General features: G+C 38.6%; 2 protein-coding genes across 7 annotated transcripts in view; one reads left to right on the top strand and one right to left on the bottom strand.

Moving 5' to 3' along the window:
• The first annotated feature begins 133 nt into the window (after positions 1–133).
• Positions 134–5,211, top strand: ASTE1 (asteroid homolog 1). Its single transcript, XM_054273324.1, has 4 exons — positions 134–1,453; positions 3,014–3,224; positions 4,282–4,477; positions 4,759–5,211. Exons 1-4 carry the CDS (start codon positions 134–136, stop codon positions 5,051–5,053), a joined length of 2,022 nt encoding a protein of 673 aa, XP_054129299.1. The 3' UTR covers positions 5,054–5,211.
• A 3,850-nt stretch (positions 5,212–9,061) lies between these two features.
• Positions 9,062–18,213, bottom strand: part of ATP2C1 (ATPase secretory pathway Ca2+ transporting 1) — a 62,698-nt gene continuing 53,546 nt past the window's right edge. For all 6 annotated transcript variants that reach the window (XM_054273318.1, XM_054273321.1, XM_054273319.1 and 3 more), the window contains 8 exons: positions 17,724–17,774; positions 16,779–16,945; positions 15,130–15,198; positions 13,317–13,433; positions 12,409–12,556; positions 11,690–11,785; positions 10,755–10,896; positions 9,062–9,892 (listed from right to left, as the gene is read on the bottom strand). In XM_054273318.1, coding sequence (XP_054129293.1) covers positions 9,756–9,892; positions 10,755–10,896; positions 11,690–11,785; positions 12,409–12,556; positions 13,317–13,433; positions 15,130–15,198; positions 16,779–16,945; positions 17,724–17,774 — 927 coding nt within the window. In that variant the 3' untranslated portion in view covers positions 9,062–9,755. The remainder of the gene's footprint in view (positions 9,893–10,754; positions 10,897–11,689; positions 11,786–12,408; positions 12,557–13,316; positions 13,434–15,129; positions 15,199–16,778; positions 16,946–17,723; positions 17,775–18,213) is intronic.

Genomic DNA, 18,213 nt, shown 5'->3' with positions numbered 1-18,213 from the left:
GTCCCGCGCCGTTGGCGGCCCTGTCGCCAGGAGACGGCGCGCGGCGCCCGAGCGGGAGGAGCGGGAGGAAGCGGATCCGGGATGGGAGGGCCATCTCCCTGCGCGGGTCACTGCCGGCACCGTTTCCGGCGCCATGGGCGTCCAGGGGCTCACGGGCTTCGTGGAGGAGCGCGGCGTGTTCTTCACCGAGCTGCGGGTGCGGGACACCAAGCTGGTCATCGACGGCAGCAGCCTCTACCACTGCCTCTGCTTCGCCCCCGACGCCGACTTCCGACGCGGCGGCGACTACGGAGCCTTCGCCGCGGCCGTGCGCGACTTCTTCGGCGTGCTGCGGGCCTGCGGCGTGGCGCCCTTCGTGGTGCTGGACGGCGGGCGCGGCGCCGAGGACAGGAAGCTGCCCACGCTGCGGGGCCGCGCCGCCGAGCAGCTGCGGGCGGCCCACGGGCTGTCCCGGGGCGCGGGCGGCTGCCTGGCGCCGCTGCTGACCCGCGAGGCCTTCGTGCAGGCGCTGGGCCGGCTCGGCGTGCCCTTCGTGCAGTGCTTCGCCGAGGCCGACCGGGAGATCGCCGGGCTGGCCAACCGCTGGGGCTGCCCCGTGCTCTCCCTCGACAGCGACTTCTTCGTGTTCGACCTGGCGGGCGGCTACTGCCCGCTGTCCCACTTCCAGTGGCGGAGCGTGCGCGTCCCCGCCGCCGCCGCGCCGCACGGGTGCTTCGTGCCCGCGCGCCGCTACTCCGTCGAGCGCTTCTGCGGGCACTTCGGCAGCCTGAGCAAGGCGCTGCTCCCGCTCTTCGCCGTCATGCACGGCAACGACTTCGTGGGCCTGGAGGCGCTGGAGGCCTTCTTCAGCAAGGTGCGCCTGCCGAGGGGCTGCGCGGCGGGCAGGGGCGGCAGGCACCTCCGCCTCCAGGGGCTGCTGAACTGGCTGGCGCAGTTTGCGGAGCCCGCCGAGGCCGTGGACAACGTGCTGAAATACCTCAAGAAACACCAGAGGGAAGAAATACGGGAGCTTCTGTGCACTTCCATGGAGGACTATGCTCCGTCCGACGTGAATCTCGAGGACTTCTTTCAGAATGGGAGCTATGAGTGCGAGGCTGCCAGGAAAGCAGACGTGCCACAGTGGGTACTTGATGCTTTTGCGAAAGGTAAGCTGGCCCCGTTCGTCATCAATGCCCTGATCCTTAGAAGTACCTTCCTCCGCGTTCAGGTGGAGAACATGCAGCGACCCAGTGCTCATGGCACGGCTTTGCCCATCCGACAAGTTATCTATGGACTGCTTCTGAGAGTATCTCACAGTACTGAAGATGCCTCTCCAAGTAAGCAGACCAACGAGCTGCCCGTTGTATGTGAATTTGACAGATGCCAAAAGACACTTAAAAAAACATTTGTTCAAGCAGCAAGCCTACCCCCAGATTTTTGTGATGATCGTTTTCCTTTGGACAAGTTAATGGAGGTAAATGGTTGTCACAACAGATCATAGTTAACAGTGTGTCACGAGTGACACAAAAACAGTAACTACTGTAACACAGAAGTATCTGTGATACGAAGCTACATCAGGTTGTCTTCACTTCCTTTGCTTCCTGCCCCCTCCAAGTGTACTAAGACAAATTATGAGAAGTTGTAGTCTGTGTGTATATGCAATACTCCCTGCATTTTTCATTGGAAGCCCTTATTTCATCCTATGTATTGTTAAACTAATACTTGCTTTTTTGGGAAAGGATTTCAGTTTCATGTAGTTTAGGAAAGTCTGATTTTAGCACTACAAAACCTAATTAGTATTTGATCAAGTTGTGTAATGTTTCAGAGCAGTGTTCTGAAACAAAATCTGACCCATGCCTTTTTACTAGAAGCCATTATTCCAAGTGTGAATGCTGCAGCTACCCAGCAGCTTTACCTGCCCCGAGTATGCTCCTGCTAACATGGCTCTCATGCTTGCCAGACAGAGCAGAACAGCACCTGAGCAACACCTGTAAACCACAGGAAAATTGTACTAGGTTAGTTCCAGTCACCATTGTAGCACTTAAATGTAAATTCTAATGGTTAAGACTGTAACTCTTGCCATAATGGGAAGTAATCTGCCATTCTCGAAGTTGCATAACTGAGGTATTGTATGCAGAAATTTCTGCATACAAATTGTCCAGAAATACAATCAATATGTTTTAATTCTGCATTTTTAAGGCACATATGCTCTATCCATTCTGGCAGTCAGATTGACTGTTGACATATTGAATGTTGAATGTTTTTATCACTTGCTGGTGGCTCCTTTGTAAAGGAACCAAGTCTGTCACTGTTACACCTATTAAATGCTACAGATAGCTAGAGGTCCAAAGTACAGGTTACTTTACACAGGTTATTGGCACACACCTTTTTAACAATATGCAACACTTAAAGAGTTTCAAAAAATCAAGTTTCATGTTGAGAGACATTAATGACACCTTACTTCAACATTGGTGTGTGTGCTGTTGGTTTAATGAATTTGAGCTTTGCTACTACAACAATTTTCCATAGTGAATATATAGGAAATCTCGATTGAACAAGAGGTTAGAAGAAGAAATATTCAGCATTTAAAGCGCTCCAGGCAAAACTGACTTCAGTTGCTCTTCTGTTGTGGGAGTGTCTGCCTAAGATAGGCAAAACAGTCTTAATCAAGGTTTACAAAGCACTCAGATTGCAGCTGAACAGCCTGCTGCAATTCTGCATGCATGGAATTATGGACAAAGCTTATAACATCACTTTCTGGAAGTTAAATGGCTCAGCAAAAAGGGAACATGTGCTAGGAAGTAATTACTTACCAGTTACTTTTATCTTTCTCCCTGACGTTTAACTGTGTCATTTTAAAAGTCTTAAGTAGTATTTAAAAAAATATTTCCTGTTCAGAATATCTATCAAACTGAAATAATTTTTTATCAAAAACCTATAGCGGTAACTAATTTAACCAGGAACTTACTGGTCTTTTAGAAATTGCTCACAACAGATCAAGTCTCTTACCTCCACTTTTTAAATTTATTTTCAGGTGCCTGTTTCATGCTGTCAGATGCTTTTGCTGGAGACTCTGGGAGTGAAAATGAGTTCCCTAGAACCTTTCCCAAGTCATTTACAACTCCCTGTTGCTGTAACATGTTACTGGATACGTTGTTCAGAACCAAAAGTTAAGCTGAACCAATTAAAGGCTCTGCTTCTAATGATAGTTTCTGGAGAACTGCAGAGGATAACTGATGATCCAGGTATGTCTCCAAAGAATACAGTTTTAGGTGTTCAGCTACTACAGAAATCCAGACCATAACTCATTTTTCCACACTTATAGGGAGTTGTCAAAATTTAGAGGAATTAGCCTTGATTTGCACTATATCCTGAGGTGTCACACTATATGCATTGATATGCACAAAGAAAAAGTGCTAACCATCAATTTAACGTTTTATACTGGTAAAACAGTACTTTAACACATTGTAAAACATTAATTTGCATTCATGACTACTTTATTTAGGATCAAATTAATTCAGATATAAAAGTTACCAAAAATATGCTTAACGTACTCAGGCATCAAAAAACTACTGTTGAAGCATTCCAATATCTTTTTTGTTTATGAATTTTTCTAAAAACATTTGTACTTAAAAATGCTGAGTTGCCCAGGCACACTGTTTCTGCCTATGAATTGCAAATTTGAAAGTATTAAATAATCACAGAAATTGCTTCAGTAATGTTTATACCTGTTAGGGTTATGGACATTTCCTGCAGGAGTCCTTTTGATGGTACAGACAATGCATGCCAGGGTTATACAGTTTCTTTAAGTTCTGGTTTATAGAAACCAGACTGACAGGGTTTCCAGGTGGGTTGTAGTGAGGTGGAAAGCTTGTTTGGATTTGATCACACAGAATCAATTAGGTTGGAAAAGACCTGAGATCACAGAGCCCAACCCATGACTGAGCAAAACCCACCCTGTCAACCAGACGATGGCACTGAGTGCCACATCCAGTCTTTCCTTAAACACCTCCAGGGACAATGACTCCACCACCTCCTTGGGCAGCCCATTCCAGTGTGTAATCACCCTTTCTGGGAAGAAATTCCTCGTAATGTCCAAGCTAAACCTCTCCTGGTGCAACTTAAGGCCATTTCTCCTTGCCCTATCGATTGTTACCTGGGAGAAGAGACCACCCCACCTGGGCTACATCCTCCTTTCAGGTAGAACCAGGGAGAAGACTTATTTTAATACATTGCAGATACCTTTTGTACTGTTCACAGCAGAACATTTATTTCCAAGTTATTTTTTTATTTATAACCTAGATCCCACAGTTCTACCTGCTGAAGATGACAGCGTTGCATATAACGAATTTCTAAAATGGAAGGAAAAGAAACTGCAAAATAACGACTTTGATTTAGATGCTGCACACAGTTTTTGCCAGTGGCAGTGCTGTCTTCAGATGGGATTGTATCTCAACCAGCTACTGGGTACTCCTCTCTCTGAACCAGACCTAAGTAGGTAAGGTTGTTCCAGAGATCTGCTTTCCACACAAGCCCCTGATGGAATTAATGTATTAACATGTTTTATTTTCTCTGTCAAACTCCTTTGGCCAGTACTTACAGCAAAACTCCCTTCATTAAAAGGAGTTATAAAGAAAAAGCACTTTTTGTAAAGAAAATACATTTGGCAGAGGAGTTGACTGTTGGATACTGTATGTTTTTGTCATCAAGCAACATGTTCCTGTACCTGTCCTGTTGAGGTGCAATTCTAAATGCAGATTTTATCCTTCTTTTGGGCAGGCTTTACACTGGGACCCTTGTGCACAGACTGTATCAAGAACTTAAATCAGCACCTTCAGTGGAAAATCTGTTTCTCTTATCTCCAAAAATGGCTCAGCTTTATCTGGTTTTGTTAAATACCATGGAGTCAGTGGTCTCTCCAGACTTCTTTCAGAAGATGACCAAGACCAAATCAGAGTCCTGCAAAAAAAGGAAAGCATCTCGTACGAAAAAAACAGCCACCCGACGTGCTGTGCCAGAAACTCAGCATTCATGCAATGTTAACAGGTTTGCAGCACTGGAAGTGGATGACTGAAAGCATTATTCTTGGAATAACTTCTAATGCCATGCTGATGAAAGAAGTAACATCAAAATATGTGACTGTATTGGAATTTGCTCAACTGTTTTCACCCAAGTTCCTGATTCAATCTTTACCAAAAACCTTGCTTCAGGGGATTTTTATTTACCTTTTTGTAACTTTACATTTTATAACTTATATTTGTATAAAAGAAACGCTGTCTAAAAGTTGTGGTGTTTTGTTTTTCTTTAAGGGTATCGGTCTAATTGAAAATGAAGCAAAGTTGTTCAGCATTTTAGAGGAATTCTTTTCCTGAACATTTATAGTTGGCTCTGCCACATCTCCCTGAACACTTCATTTACAAACAATCCAACTTTAAAGTTTGTGTTTGAGGAACACAGTGGTCACAGTCTAACAGTTGAGATTAAAATAGAAACTGACAGGTTTAAAAATACTGTAAAATCAGTCATTACTGGTGGAGTACTTTTACTGGCAGGGAGAGGTAGCTTTGCTCAGTGACAACTGAGTAAGTTATGCTTGCAGTATTGCAGGCTCTGACAATACTCAGGGAGAAACTTCAGATTTTATTTCTCCCCCTTTCCCCTGTGATGTGTTAAAGAAAGAGTTACATGCACACACAAAGATGTCACATGGGAACAAGTTTCTACAGGTTTGCTAATTCTCAGTAGTTGTCACAGTAATTGTGTAAATCCTCTGCTATTAAAGCTGTTGTCACTCTTGTTCTTTCTACAATGGCTATATTGAAAACCAGACCTGTTCTGACTTCCCCTATGTACACTAATTACTTCATAAACCCTTGCTATCAACATGGCAATACTGAAAAACAGTTTATGAATTTTTTTTAAATCCTACATCATCTATTTCTCAGTGCTTTGCGTTAGCAAACTTTCCAGCATAATTAGTCAATTTATGGAAATACTTTTCTTATTAAACTATTGGTTTTCCCTGTGTAAAACATATATTTTCTTGCATGTAGGAAAATCATGACTTCCACTTTTAATCATCAAAGTTTTGCCCATAACTTAGCAGAATTCAAGCTTGATTCCTACATTGTGTGTTCAAGTTTTCAGTCCTGCTTATGCTCCCTGTTACCTCTGTTCCCATGGAAAAAACTCACTGTATCTTAGGATTTAGAGGAGAGATCTCTTATACTGTACAGCTGAGTGTTGATACTGCCCAAATATAGTCAGTGAGAAAATAATAGATCTGTAAGATGTTAAAGAGAAAACTAGTTTTCAGACACAGCCTGTCCTAGCAAGATGTAACTTTTTTCCCAGAACAAAAACTGCTACTTACTGAACTACCAGCAGATGGCACAAAGACCCAATCACAAGCCAGAGCCTCACAACCCATTTCCCTATAGGTTTCTACACACAGCAACCTGCAGCATCACTTTACCATCAGATGACTTTTATTTAAAAGCTGAAAGGGGCTAGTTACTGATTTTACTAACTAAAACCGAAATTCTTAATTGTCCAAATCATCCTCTTCTCCATTATGATCCCATATGCTTTTTTCACCAAGCTTGTACTTCCCTAAAATTTTTAATCATCAGAAATAGTCACATTGAAAATAAGTCTTATATATAAAAAGGCAGATGTATTTGATTGCACTTTCTTAGTGCTGGTGAGAAGAGAGATCTTCATTTACTCTGAATCCCATATCAGAAAACTGCTGGAGAACATAATTCTTGAGTTGCTAAGAAACCATATTTTCAATTAGATAATTCAGAAGACTAGAATAAGGTCAAATATTCCACTTTGGGATTAAAAACACTGCTATGACCACATGGCATTTGGAGAATACCTTTGGGAAAGCTGACTCAATTAAGAATTACTGTAGTGGAAATATGTTCTCAATGCAGACTTCAGCTGTTCTTCATTGCTAATTGAATGATGCACATTCATGCAAAACCCAGCCCTGTAGGCTGAAGAAAATAATTACTGATTCTAGGGTTACCATGAAGAATTTAAAGTATTACAGTTTTCCTTTTTGACTCATTATAGGTCTTCCATCTTCTTTGAAGGAAAATTTAAAAACAAAGGGCCTTTACTTATTAAAACCAAAATTCTTTATTCCATGCTTCAGTAGAAGCAGGTAAATTCCTCAGTTGTTGCTTATTTCTACACCATAAGAAATGCCTCTTCATTTTTATGGAAAGTTCCCACTATTGATTCAACTGCTCTGGGAAAAAAATATCTCTAACCTGTTGTAAGGTGCTAATGAATCACAAGACAAGCCAGAATAATGGCAATGGAATTCAGTCCAGGCATGTTTTATATATAATGACATTGAACTAGATTTATGACTTAATAGTATTTTGCCTTCCATTGGAAAACACAGCACCAAAACTTTTGGCAAATGTAAGTGAACTACATTCAACTAAGCCCACCCTGCAATAAGGCAAAATTGTTCTTAAGAGACTGAAAATTTTTTTGTCTAGAATAACATACCTTATTCAGAAAGTGGGACTTGTGCTGGGAGAGGGGCACTTGGTAACATTTGTTTAAAGTAGCATTTGTTTAAAGACTTAGCAATGACAGTTCCAAGCTATGATAACAATTTAGCATTCATCTGTACTTACCTAGATTTCTGGGACTCCAAGACCAAGAGCAGAGCACAAAGCAGTCAAATCCCATGGAAGAGTATCAACCACAAGACTTATTATGTGAAAGATACAGCTGCTGTCCCTTCACAAAATCAAAGTTTGAAAGATTCTTCATCAGCATGCACTGTCAGCTTTTACTATCTGTCTTTATTAATGAATAATAAGGATCTTATTAATGAAGTGTTCTGAAATTGGAAATACTGATCACTATTGAACAGTTACAGTCCCACTTGCCAAAGACAGCATTTGTTCAACAACTGTCCGATTTGTCCAACTTCTGAAAGGCAGAACTGCTGTAAATAAGAAACTTCTGCTTGAAGACACGAGAGCATTTCTGTAAGAGGTCATGTTGCTCAGACCCTCCCAGCTCAGTGGTAACAGCTCCAGGAAGAGATGAGGGCCAAGTGCTGCAGGATCTTTGTCTTTAGACAATCACACCTCCAGCACACTGGTAGTCCAGGTATTACGGGCATATTGAGGGTCAGGAAAAGCCATGGACGAACTGCATGTATAAAGCAGACTGAATGTGCATTCATGCCCTTTCTGGAGCCCCATTTCCTGGCAAAGTCTAGGAATACCACAGGCAAAAAGAAGAAAACAATTCCAGTAACATTAGCAGAGAAATTCATAATGCACTTTCGAGCATGGCATGTGGGAAAGCCACCATGGCAAGTGCAGAAATACTGAGGGTCTGTTGATGACAATTCCTCCTCAAATGACAGGATGAGCACTGTGACAACGTGGGCCTGAGCCAATGCCACTGCCACATTTTCAGGCTACAAGTGAGGAGAGATGCACAAATTTACAAGGGAAAGAGATACCACTGTGTTTTTGACTCTCCACAGAGACCTTTAGATATCCTTTTCTCAAGATGCTTTAGGTGTTAGTCTTGCCCTGTTGTCATCAGTGTCTTCTCATCATCCTTTCAGGAAATGCAAGGAACTATTCAGAGGAAAAGCACTATTTCCAATTAGTGAATATTAGAGTATTCAGACATTGTAATATATTGAAAATAACTTTACAATGTCAAAACAAATCTATTATAACACTTTTCTAGCCCCAAAAGTAAATCTGTAGGTTAAACTTCAAAGTTACCCTACTAGGAAAAAGCGGGTTTTTTTTTATGAACAGGAAGGAAGGAAAATGAAGCTTCTTTGAGAGAGGGATGGGGTATTTTTGCCCAGCCAGGATTCTTATATTAATTTTCTAATTCAGTACACTGCAGATAATTTCCATAATTATTGTCTTATAAATCACTCAAGTGATCTCACAGTCATAAGCTAAAGTCAATATGGAACAAGACATGAAACAAAGCCTGTATCTGCAATGATATCAAAACAAGCTCGTTCACTTCATGTAAAAATGCCAGTTTCTTTTAAAACAAAGAGACGACACACTTATAAGAAAAGCAAACATTTACTTCAAATTGCAGTATAGGCTTTTCAATCACAGAAAAAGAAAAGAAAAACAGTGATCCGACAGCGGTCACATCCTGTGCAAAAAAATAACCAAACCTGGGATACAAAAAAACTGTAGCACAAGGTACTTGAGCCGCTTACACATTGCAGGATAAAGTAAATAAATACAGTAGCTAGAATATGGCACTCTTGTGACAGACTCTAAACCCAGTGGAATGCCTCTGAAATATTTTTATCCTTGTATTAGTAGCAAAGTCCCACCACCATAAAAGTAGAATAGTACAATGCTTTAAATAAAAACAAACTAAAATATTTATATCTAAGAGAAGGATTTTACACAGTTATATCTTTTAAGTGCAGAAAATGGGACTTGGGCTTAGATCTTTCTTTAAATTAATCCCTGCCCCCTCCCCCCCACAATACCATTCAATCTTAAAAGTAAATTTATGTTTGAGGAAAAATGTTACCAAAGTTGCATAATTTCATTTGTTACTTCCACAGTTGGAAGTTAAATTCTAAACAGTCTTGAAACATGTAGTTCCTCATTAGCCAGTGAAACAAAGGACTTGTCAAAAGCCCCCAGGATTTCTTTATCCTCCAGATAGTGTTTTGCTTTCTCCAACATCTTTAGACAGCAATCGCTAAGTCTGCAAACACAAGAATGCAATATGCATCATACATCAAGAAAAGACGAAGTTGATGAAGAAGAACTTCCACGTTTCTGGATCTTTTCCTTGCTTCTTTCAAACTTCTTTATTAGCTCAGTCACTATGCACACAGAGGAAGTGAGTCCCAGAAGAAACAGTAAATCTGGAAAAGATAATTAGCCTTCTTTAAAATTGCTATTTAAGGCTAAGGGGAGACACAAAAAAGAACAAGACTTACAAAACTTTCAAATTTTCTCCCAGTCATTGGGAAAGTTCAGGAGAAATAAAGCAAAATTCAGTATTTTGCAGGCCCAGAAGATGAACATGCATGGTTTATGCACAAATCATAACTACACGCAAGATATTAAAAGCTTTTACAGTATCTCATAGACTTATTTTCAGCAACATAATTAACATTTTCAGCAACATAATTAACTTAATTCTGAAAAAATAATAGTAATATAATCAGAAATTATGCTACAATAAGTACATGTATTTCATTACAATCACTTAAATCCAGAAAACTACAGAAGTAATGAACCTTTGCCAACAGCATTGCGTATCTATGGCTTTTTAAAATCCTCCTTTTTATTTACCCTATGACAATGCAATCAATATTAAAGGATTGGATTTCTAAGTAAGGTGCTTATATTTAGAGAAAAAATTTGTGAACTAGTTAAATTAGCAGTGCTCAGCAACCTACTAAGTCAGTAATTTTGCCTGTAACAAAATTTATGTTAAAAATTCCCAAATAAATAAGCACCTTTATATAAATTTAAGAACACACTGATCAGTTATGTACCATATGCATTTAAATAATGGTTCCAAAGAAAACATCTAGAATGATTCAAAAAACTAAAAACCAAATCAATGAAACAAACAAAACCCCTACCCACAAAACAAAAGGCATCAGCAAGCTTTGTATTCCTGTTGTATACAAACAGACAGAAAGTCATCTAACAGAACCACACCACATTTATAACTTAATCCTTAATGGACAGTTTTGAAAAGGGAACTGTTCTTACCCAAGACACTCAGGCTTTCTGTTTGGAAAACCTTCTGAAGTGGAGGAAAATAAATGACCAATAACTGTCCCATTATAGATCCAAGGACAGCGTAGCAGAACATTTTGTTACTGCAAAGTCCAATCTCAAACACAGATTTTGTCTGTAAAAACAATCATATGTTACATTAAGATTACAACAATATGTAATCTTGATTATCTAGACAAGAAACTACAATTTCTTTTCATCCAGACTTTTAGCAAAATATCAAGTATTCCTGTTGACCTCTTAGATAATCCAGAACAAGTTCTTGAACAGGCTAATTGCATTTTCTCCCCGGCAAATAGAGTACAAGTCTTGTCTTCATAGTCAAGAACTTGCATATTGATCTCACTATTCCGCAAGTACAGTTCATCAGAAAAAGGTTACCACTACACTATTCCATAACAGATAAGACTGCAAATTACAGTAAATGAAGTAATGTATACTATCACAAAATTTCAGACTTGTTTCCTTAAAACGAAAAAATATACACAGATAAAAAAACACAGACCAGTTTCAGAAATTTTCCTTGAACTATGGGTTTAGAATTACAAAATATAAAAGCTAAGGCCTTCAAGATATTTCACATTCTGGTAAGGCTGCTGAACTGACAGAATTTCCAGGAAGAAAAAAAACCAACCAAGTATGCACAGCAATACAAAAGAACACACTTCAGTTCTTAATAACAACTTTCTTATTTTTGTCAGGATACCACCATGGAAACAAATTAAGAAATTAATTTATCTGTAATTTAAGAAATTCTACCTAATAAATACATGAAACTTCGAGTTTAACAGCAGATGTAAAGTAAATCTGCAGGAACACACAAGAAACAAACACAGCAAGATCTTCCTTCAAAGAAAACTCTGACTATTGTGTTAATACTGTGTAAATGGACAGTATGAATCACTTACCTGAGATCTAGAACTCAAAGCATTGAACATATCAAAAAATACAAAACAGGTGAAAGTCATGGTTGTATCTCGTGGTGTTATTACATTGTCTCTTAACTGCCAACAAAATAAAATGAAATGGCTTTAGCATGCTTTAAACCCTCCACAATTAAACAAAGTCAATTAAACAAATTATTACAACAATTCTACAATAAGTTTTACCACTTAGGGAATGAAAGCAAAAGGAAGCTGTCTGCCCCAAGCTGATTTATTAAACCATACATGAAATCACCTGTAATTTATAAAAATTTGTAATTCCAAGCTATGATTAAATGAAGCCTCCTGAACAACATTTATTCTAGCACATGAAGTAGCAGGAGTTCTATGATACACTACCAAATGTTCACATAACATTTTTCTCTACTGGGAAAACAAAGTCAAATGGCTGTTTCATAATAATCTGGTTAGAAGATTTACATAATTACTTTCTATGGGCAAAGTTTCCAAACTAGATTTGGAACCTGAAAAAGTCTATGTTAAAATAGAGATTGGGGATAAAACTGTATTTCACTTTTCAACAGCTGTTTTGCAAATCTTCCCTTCTACTCTGCTAGTATAAAATAAGCATGGCCAAAACTCATGACTAAGCTCATATTAACTCTGAATTCCAACTGCTGGTATAAAAAGGATTTCTTTTAATTTAGGTTGTTTCTACTCTAGGTTTTGCACTTTTGTCATACCTCTCTCCAGAAGACGAACAGTGTTCCACAGACAATAATTATTGATGAAACCAGTATTTTAATGATCAGGTTTTTGGTCAGAATGCTGTCCTTCAGATTTCTTGGAGGTTTTCGAATAATGTCTTTATCCACAGGCTCCACCCCAAGGCTTACAATTAAAAGAACATTTTACATTTTTATCATCATAAAATTAATTCACTGCTTCTAACTTAGGAATTAGATTTTCTGAGTTGAAAAAAAGAGGATTTAATTCTAGTTCCTCACTATCTCTCATCCCAACATCTACTTGCAGTGAAGAGGGTCAGAGAAAGAACCCAGAGGGAAGCCAGAGCCCTGCATGCAAGTTTCATGGGCATATCCATGGATCTTTAGATAGCCCTGCTACCCCCATGTAATTAGATACTAAAGCAAACTAAATAGAATTAACACAAAAACATACTACAGACATTGAACTTCACAGAGAAAGTTCACACGGAATCACTGGGTTGGAAGAGACCTTCAAGATCATCACATCCAACCCATGCCCTGACACCTCAATTAACACATCAAGTGCTACATCCAACCTTTTTTTAAACACACCCAGGGATGATGACTCCACCACCTCCCTGGGCAGACAATTCCAGTACTTTATCACTCTTTCTGTAAAAAAACTTTTTCTCAATATCCAACCTACATTCCCTCCGGCACAGCTTAAGGCTGTGTCCTCTTTTTCTGTCAGCTGCTGCCTGGAGAAAGAGACTGACCCCCACCTGACTACAGCCACCTTTCAGGAAGTTGTAGAAAAAATTTGCTATTTCTGAAAAATCTCACTGAAGTTTAAGACTTCACAGTTCCCTTTACAAGCAACCATTTCCCTTTTTGAAATAAAAGGACTACAGAACCCAATAGAGTTAAGAGTAATTACTTACCTTTGAGCTGGAGGTCCATCCATAATAATATTGATCCATAAGATCTGCATGGCATTGAGAGGATTAGGAAAGTTCATTAATGTAGCCAGTGAGATTAAAGTCAGTGCTGCTATACTCCTGTTGAAAGAATCCATTTTTACAACTGTCAGCATTGAACATTTCTGAAGATCCACTGATAACTGCTTTGTAATCAACATTTCAACTGTTTAAGAGTGGATACATATTTTGACAGTGTGAATCATGAGTGATGTTAAGTTGAACTTTAAAGACAGAGCATGAAATCCTTTCAAATACTCATTCTGACAAAGTCCATATTTAAAATAACATTGTTCTAGCAATAAAAAGGCAGCAAATTTGTATTTTAAAACCTCCCAAACTTTTAGGTAACATTTCAGAATTATCACTCACCATCACCTAATTGATTTTTTTTTATGGGGGACTGGGTCCTATAGTTTTCTTGTGCCAAAAGTTGAACTTCTAAACATGGTTTTGAAAAACAAACTGCTTTTCCACTGCTGATGTAAACAAACTCACTCTGTGCACCTGTCCCTGGTTTGACTGGTCAGTCAAGGCAAGGTACGACTCAAGCTCCCTAAAAATACCTACAACCACTCCTCATTTCTAGCAAGATGAGAAGGCAGGCCAAAGACTGAAAAACAGATTAGCTGGCTGCAAGCTCAGCATTAGAAACCTCTGTAAACAAGTATACACTACTTGGTCTCAGTGCAAGATTAAGAGGTTTCATAACCAAGAAGAAGAAAGTAAGGCTCACAATAATTCCAAATTTAGCACTGTATTGAACCCTATTATGCTCTCCCTGCAAAGAGGGACAGAAAAAACCAAAGGGTAACTGAATTAATCAAAAACAGGTAAGGACACTTTCTTAGAACATCTGTGCTTAGTTATTTTTCAGCAGCAGATTCCTAGTCTAGTCTTGGTAAGACCAGACAGGACAGCTGGTAAGACTGAAAGTACATGCCAATTGTTACAGTGTTTATGCAGGTAAACAAATTGGTCTTTTCTGGGTTTTGTTGTGTTGGGAGTTTTTGTTGTGAATTTTGTGTTGTTCTGGAGGGGTTTTTTTGAGTGGTATTTGTTGTTTGTGGGTTGGGGTTCTTGTGGAGCTTTTTTGAGTTTGTTTTATCGGAGGTTTTAGATTTGGTTGTTTATTTTTTAAACATCTACAAATTTCAGACCACTCTGAAATGTCATGAAGGCTTCAAAAAAGTACACGAACAACATGGTGAAGAGAAAAAACATGTCCCTGAGTCCAGATCCAATCAGATAAACTCACAAAAAATTTGAAAATAAGGCTTAATAAACTCTTGTCCTCTTGCCTTACATGTGCATTATGTAGCTAGCACACGAATCCTTGTGTGCAAGAAAAGGAATTCACCTTCATATAGTTAGCTCATTCCACAAACCAATACATGGATTTCAGAAGAACTACCCTCCTGATCCCCTGGCTTCCTCCATTTGAATACATGCACTGGTTAAGGAGGGACTGACTATGAGCTTCCCATTTAAACACGGATCCAAAGGCAGCTCTGCTGCTTCTCATGATCCCTTCAGTAACCCACTTTACACATCCCAACAGGAAGAACTATGACAAAGTTACATGTCTGTTTATTGCACTAACTTCTGGGTCTTTAAAAATAAAACAAGCCACCAAACACAAAATAGTGAAAACTCAAAAGCACAGTATATCAGTATCCTACTAAATATTTACAGTATTAACATGAATTAATGCATCTGCTTCATGCTTTGATTCATTCACAAGAAACTTCTGATACTGACAGCTTTTCAAACTTACGTGCTCAGTTGAAATCTAACAAAATTTTTTATATTATTATAAATTCCTTTACCCTCTTCAATTGCAGACCTGCAATTAAAAACAAAGATTACATTAGAAGACAAATGAATCTACTGCCAAAAAAGCTTAAAACAAACCAAAAAAGCTATTAATTTAAGCACCAATAAAACCAGCAAGAAGCAAATGAAGCTGAGGTTCTTTTAACTTTGGCAGTCATTGTTTTTCAACTTGACTATAAGAACCCAAACTATTCTGTGATTGTGAATAATCACAAGTTATTTATGATCATTCAAGATGCTTAACTTTGAAAATGTAATTATTAGAGTAAGATCTCCTTTACGTTCAAAATTCACCACCATCCTTAATCTTTCTAAATCAAGTCGGATAATTAAAAAAAAAAAAAAAAAAAAGAAACCAAAACAACAAAACCCAAAAAGCCAACAACTCCCCCACACACACTTTAAAAAAAACACAGCAATACAACATGGCTTCAGAGGACCATGTATTCTTCCTGTACCAGAATGAAATATGTACAGACCATCTTCACAACCCCTAGCACGTGTCACAACTTGCCTATCACATTATCACAACTACTGCAGTGAAAAAGGATTTTCTGGTACCCAAATCACACCTACTTTGCTGCAAACAAAACTGATTTTTTTTCTTATGCTCCCACAATAATTAAACAGCATTCCTCTGGTAACTTAAAACAAAAGTAATTTAAAAGGTGGGGAAAATATGTAAAAGTATGGAAGTTCATATTTCTTTTTTTCCTTAGCATTCACTACTCTTCTCTCTCTCCTATTGAAAACTCTCCTGATGACATGAGCAAAATTGGATTACACAATCCAGCAAAAACCTCACCAAGCCCATGTAAAGTACTGACTACAGATGTCCTTGCTATGTACTCTTCTGCCTATGTTAAAATGATTCCCTTCTCTGTTATGTTTATGCATAACACCAAATTTCTGTTGGCTGAATTAGTGTGACAAACTCAGATCATCTTCTGACATAATGCTACATAGGTAGATTTTCTTATACTGTACTTTTCACTTCTTCCCAAGGGTTAAATGTCATACTTTGGAACTGAAGTGTTCTGAGATTGATGCATAATTTCAAAATGAAGGCTATTTTGCCAGACAGCAGTTCAGCTCTGTCAACAATCACTACCTTCAAAAGTCAGATGAATTAAAGTCAAAATAGGATTAAGTTTAGCTAAGCTCTTTTTGAAATACACTAACCAAAAAAATGAACAAGTACAAACAGCTGGTCACCAGACACTAATAACCTATTTTCACCTGTGACATCTAAATAGTTAATATTTTTTTCCTTTTCTGAAATCACCACATTTAAGAGTTGAAAACAAACAGAGATCTATGTAATTTTTTAAAATCTTGAGTGGAATGCTCTGTCATTTTTTCATTAGTTTTATGCTTCTGAAGAACAAAATTGAATGAAATCTACTAACCGCTAATAGACTCAATTTCACCTCAGTTATGTTTCCAAACATCTAACACTTCTGACTGAGCAGAAAACTCATTTACAGCAGCTTCAAGCTCATTTACAAGTTCAGGGAAACTTCTATTTTTTTAACCCAGACATCATCTCATTAAAGTTATATAGTACAAATGTACATACAGGCCACCTACATTATTGTCTGAAAATCATCATCCACAAGGATCATATCTGCTGCCTCTTTACAAACATCTGTTCCAGTTTGTCCCATGGCTACACCAATATCTGCAGCCTTCAGAGCAACAGCATCATTCACTCCATCTCCTGTCATAGCTACCACAGCACCATTATTCTGCAGGGACTAAAGAGAGGGAAAAGAACTTAAATCAGGGATTGAAATAACTCATCCTATAAAATTATTTTAGATACAAGGTTTGTGTCACTGCTCCCCCACCCCCATTTTTTATAGTTGCACTGTAATGTCCTAAAGAAAAAAGCTGCTCCTTCTGTTCTAAATAGCTTTTATACAAGATTTTGGGTTAAACTTCAGTTCATATTTTCACAGCCTAAATTTTAAAGCTAGGGTATTTAAAATCTGCCTTTAGGCAAAAGAAAAAAACTCTAGTGAAAGACAGAAGATATTGTATTTCCACATTACCATTATCACCTTCTCATAAGTCATGCATGCATCCCTATGGTCTCAGTGTTTTGACTTCTCCTTATTGTTACTTTTCTGATTGTTCCAATTGTTACAGAGTCCCCCCTTCTTTGCTACCTTCTTTTGTTAACTTCTGAATTGAGGCATTGCCACAGACATGGCTTGAAATTCATTCCCTTTTATCTCATCTGACAAGTATCAGAAATATGGTTCTTTCAAGCTCCTAGTGAATTCAACTACAATGTGACAAAATCAGAATCAATCCCCAGCTCCCTACATAGAAGAAAGCACAATGTTACCTACCTATTCCTTGTGGGCACTATGCATTTTTCTAGGTAATATTTTCAAGTACACTTCACTGCCAAATCAGATGCATATCTGATTTCATCTTGACACACTGTAGCACATTATAGTTTAAGTAAAAGCAGCACAGGCAATACCCACAGCAACAGTCCAGCATTTGATCCTCTATAGAACATACCTTTATAATTTTCAATTTATGTCGAGGACTGGCTCTGTAGAATACTGCAACCTATTAAAAGAGTAATGAAGCAGTGGTGAAAATTTCAGATACATAATGAATTGCATTGGGTTCTCTTAAGGTAGAGGGTAAAAAATACAATCAAAGGCCAACTGTATTCTTGTTAGCTCTTATGCTGAAGCACCAGTGAGCTGTGTTTTTAATTGAATGAAATCATTAATTTTAGAGGATATTCCAAGTGTGTTCTGGTAAACAAAGTTAGTGCTACTTATTTCAAGATAGAACGTGCAAATTAAAAGCCTTCTAAAATAATGAAGCAACTGAGGTATAATGGCTTGCTGCTGGCCTTCCTGACTAAATTCATGCAGGCAACTGTGGCACTGACTCTACAATCACCATCCTTTTTCCTTGTCAGCACAAGCGACAAGCTACTCAGGAGATTTCAATTTTACTAGTTTCCAGCAGATTATTAAAAACTGAAGTTTTAAAG

The sequence above is a fragment of the Melozone crissalis genome, unplaced genomic scaffold (genome assembly GCF_028551555.1).
Source record: "Melozone crissalis strain CALT ecotype California unplaced genomic scaffold, PUWL_Pcris_2 ptg000016l_1, whole genome shotgun sequence".
Lineage (NCBI taxonomy): Eukaryota > Metazoa > Chordata > Aves > Passeriformes > Passerellidae > Melozone > Melozone crissalis.
This window is presented reverse-complemented; position numbering and strand designations above follow the sequence as displayed.

Coding starts and splice junctions, on each gene's coding strand:
- ASTE1 (XM_054273324.1), top strand. CDS start 134: ATGGGCGTCCAGGGGCTCACGGGCTTCGTGGAGGAGCGCGGCGTGTTC. Junction 3,225..4,281: donor GAGGATAACTGATGATCCAG/GTATGTCTCCAA, acceptor TTTATAACCTAG/ATCCCACAGTTCTACCTGCT. Junction 4,478..4,758: donor TCTGAACCAGACCTAAGTAG/GTAAGGTTGTTC, acceptor TCTTTTGGGCAG/GCTTTACACTGGGACCCTTG.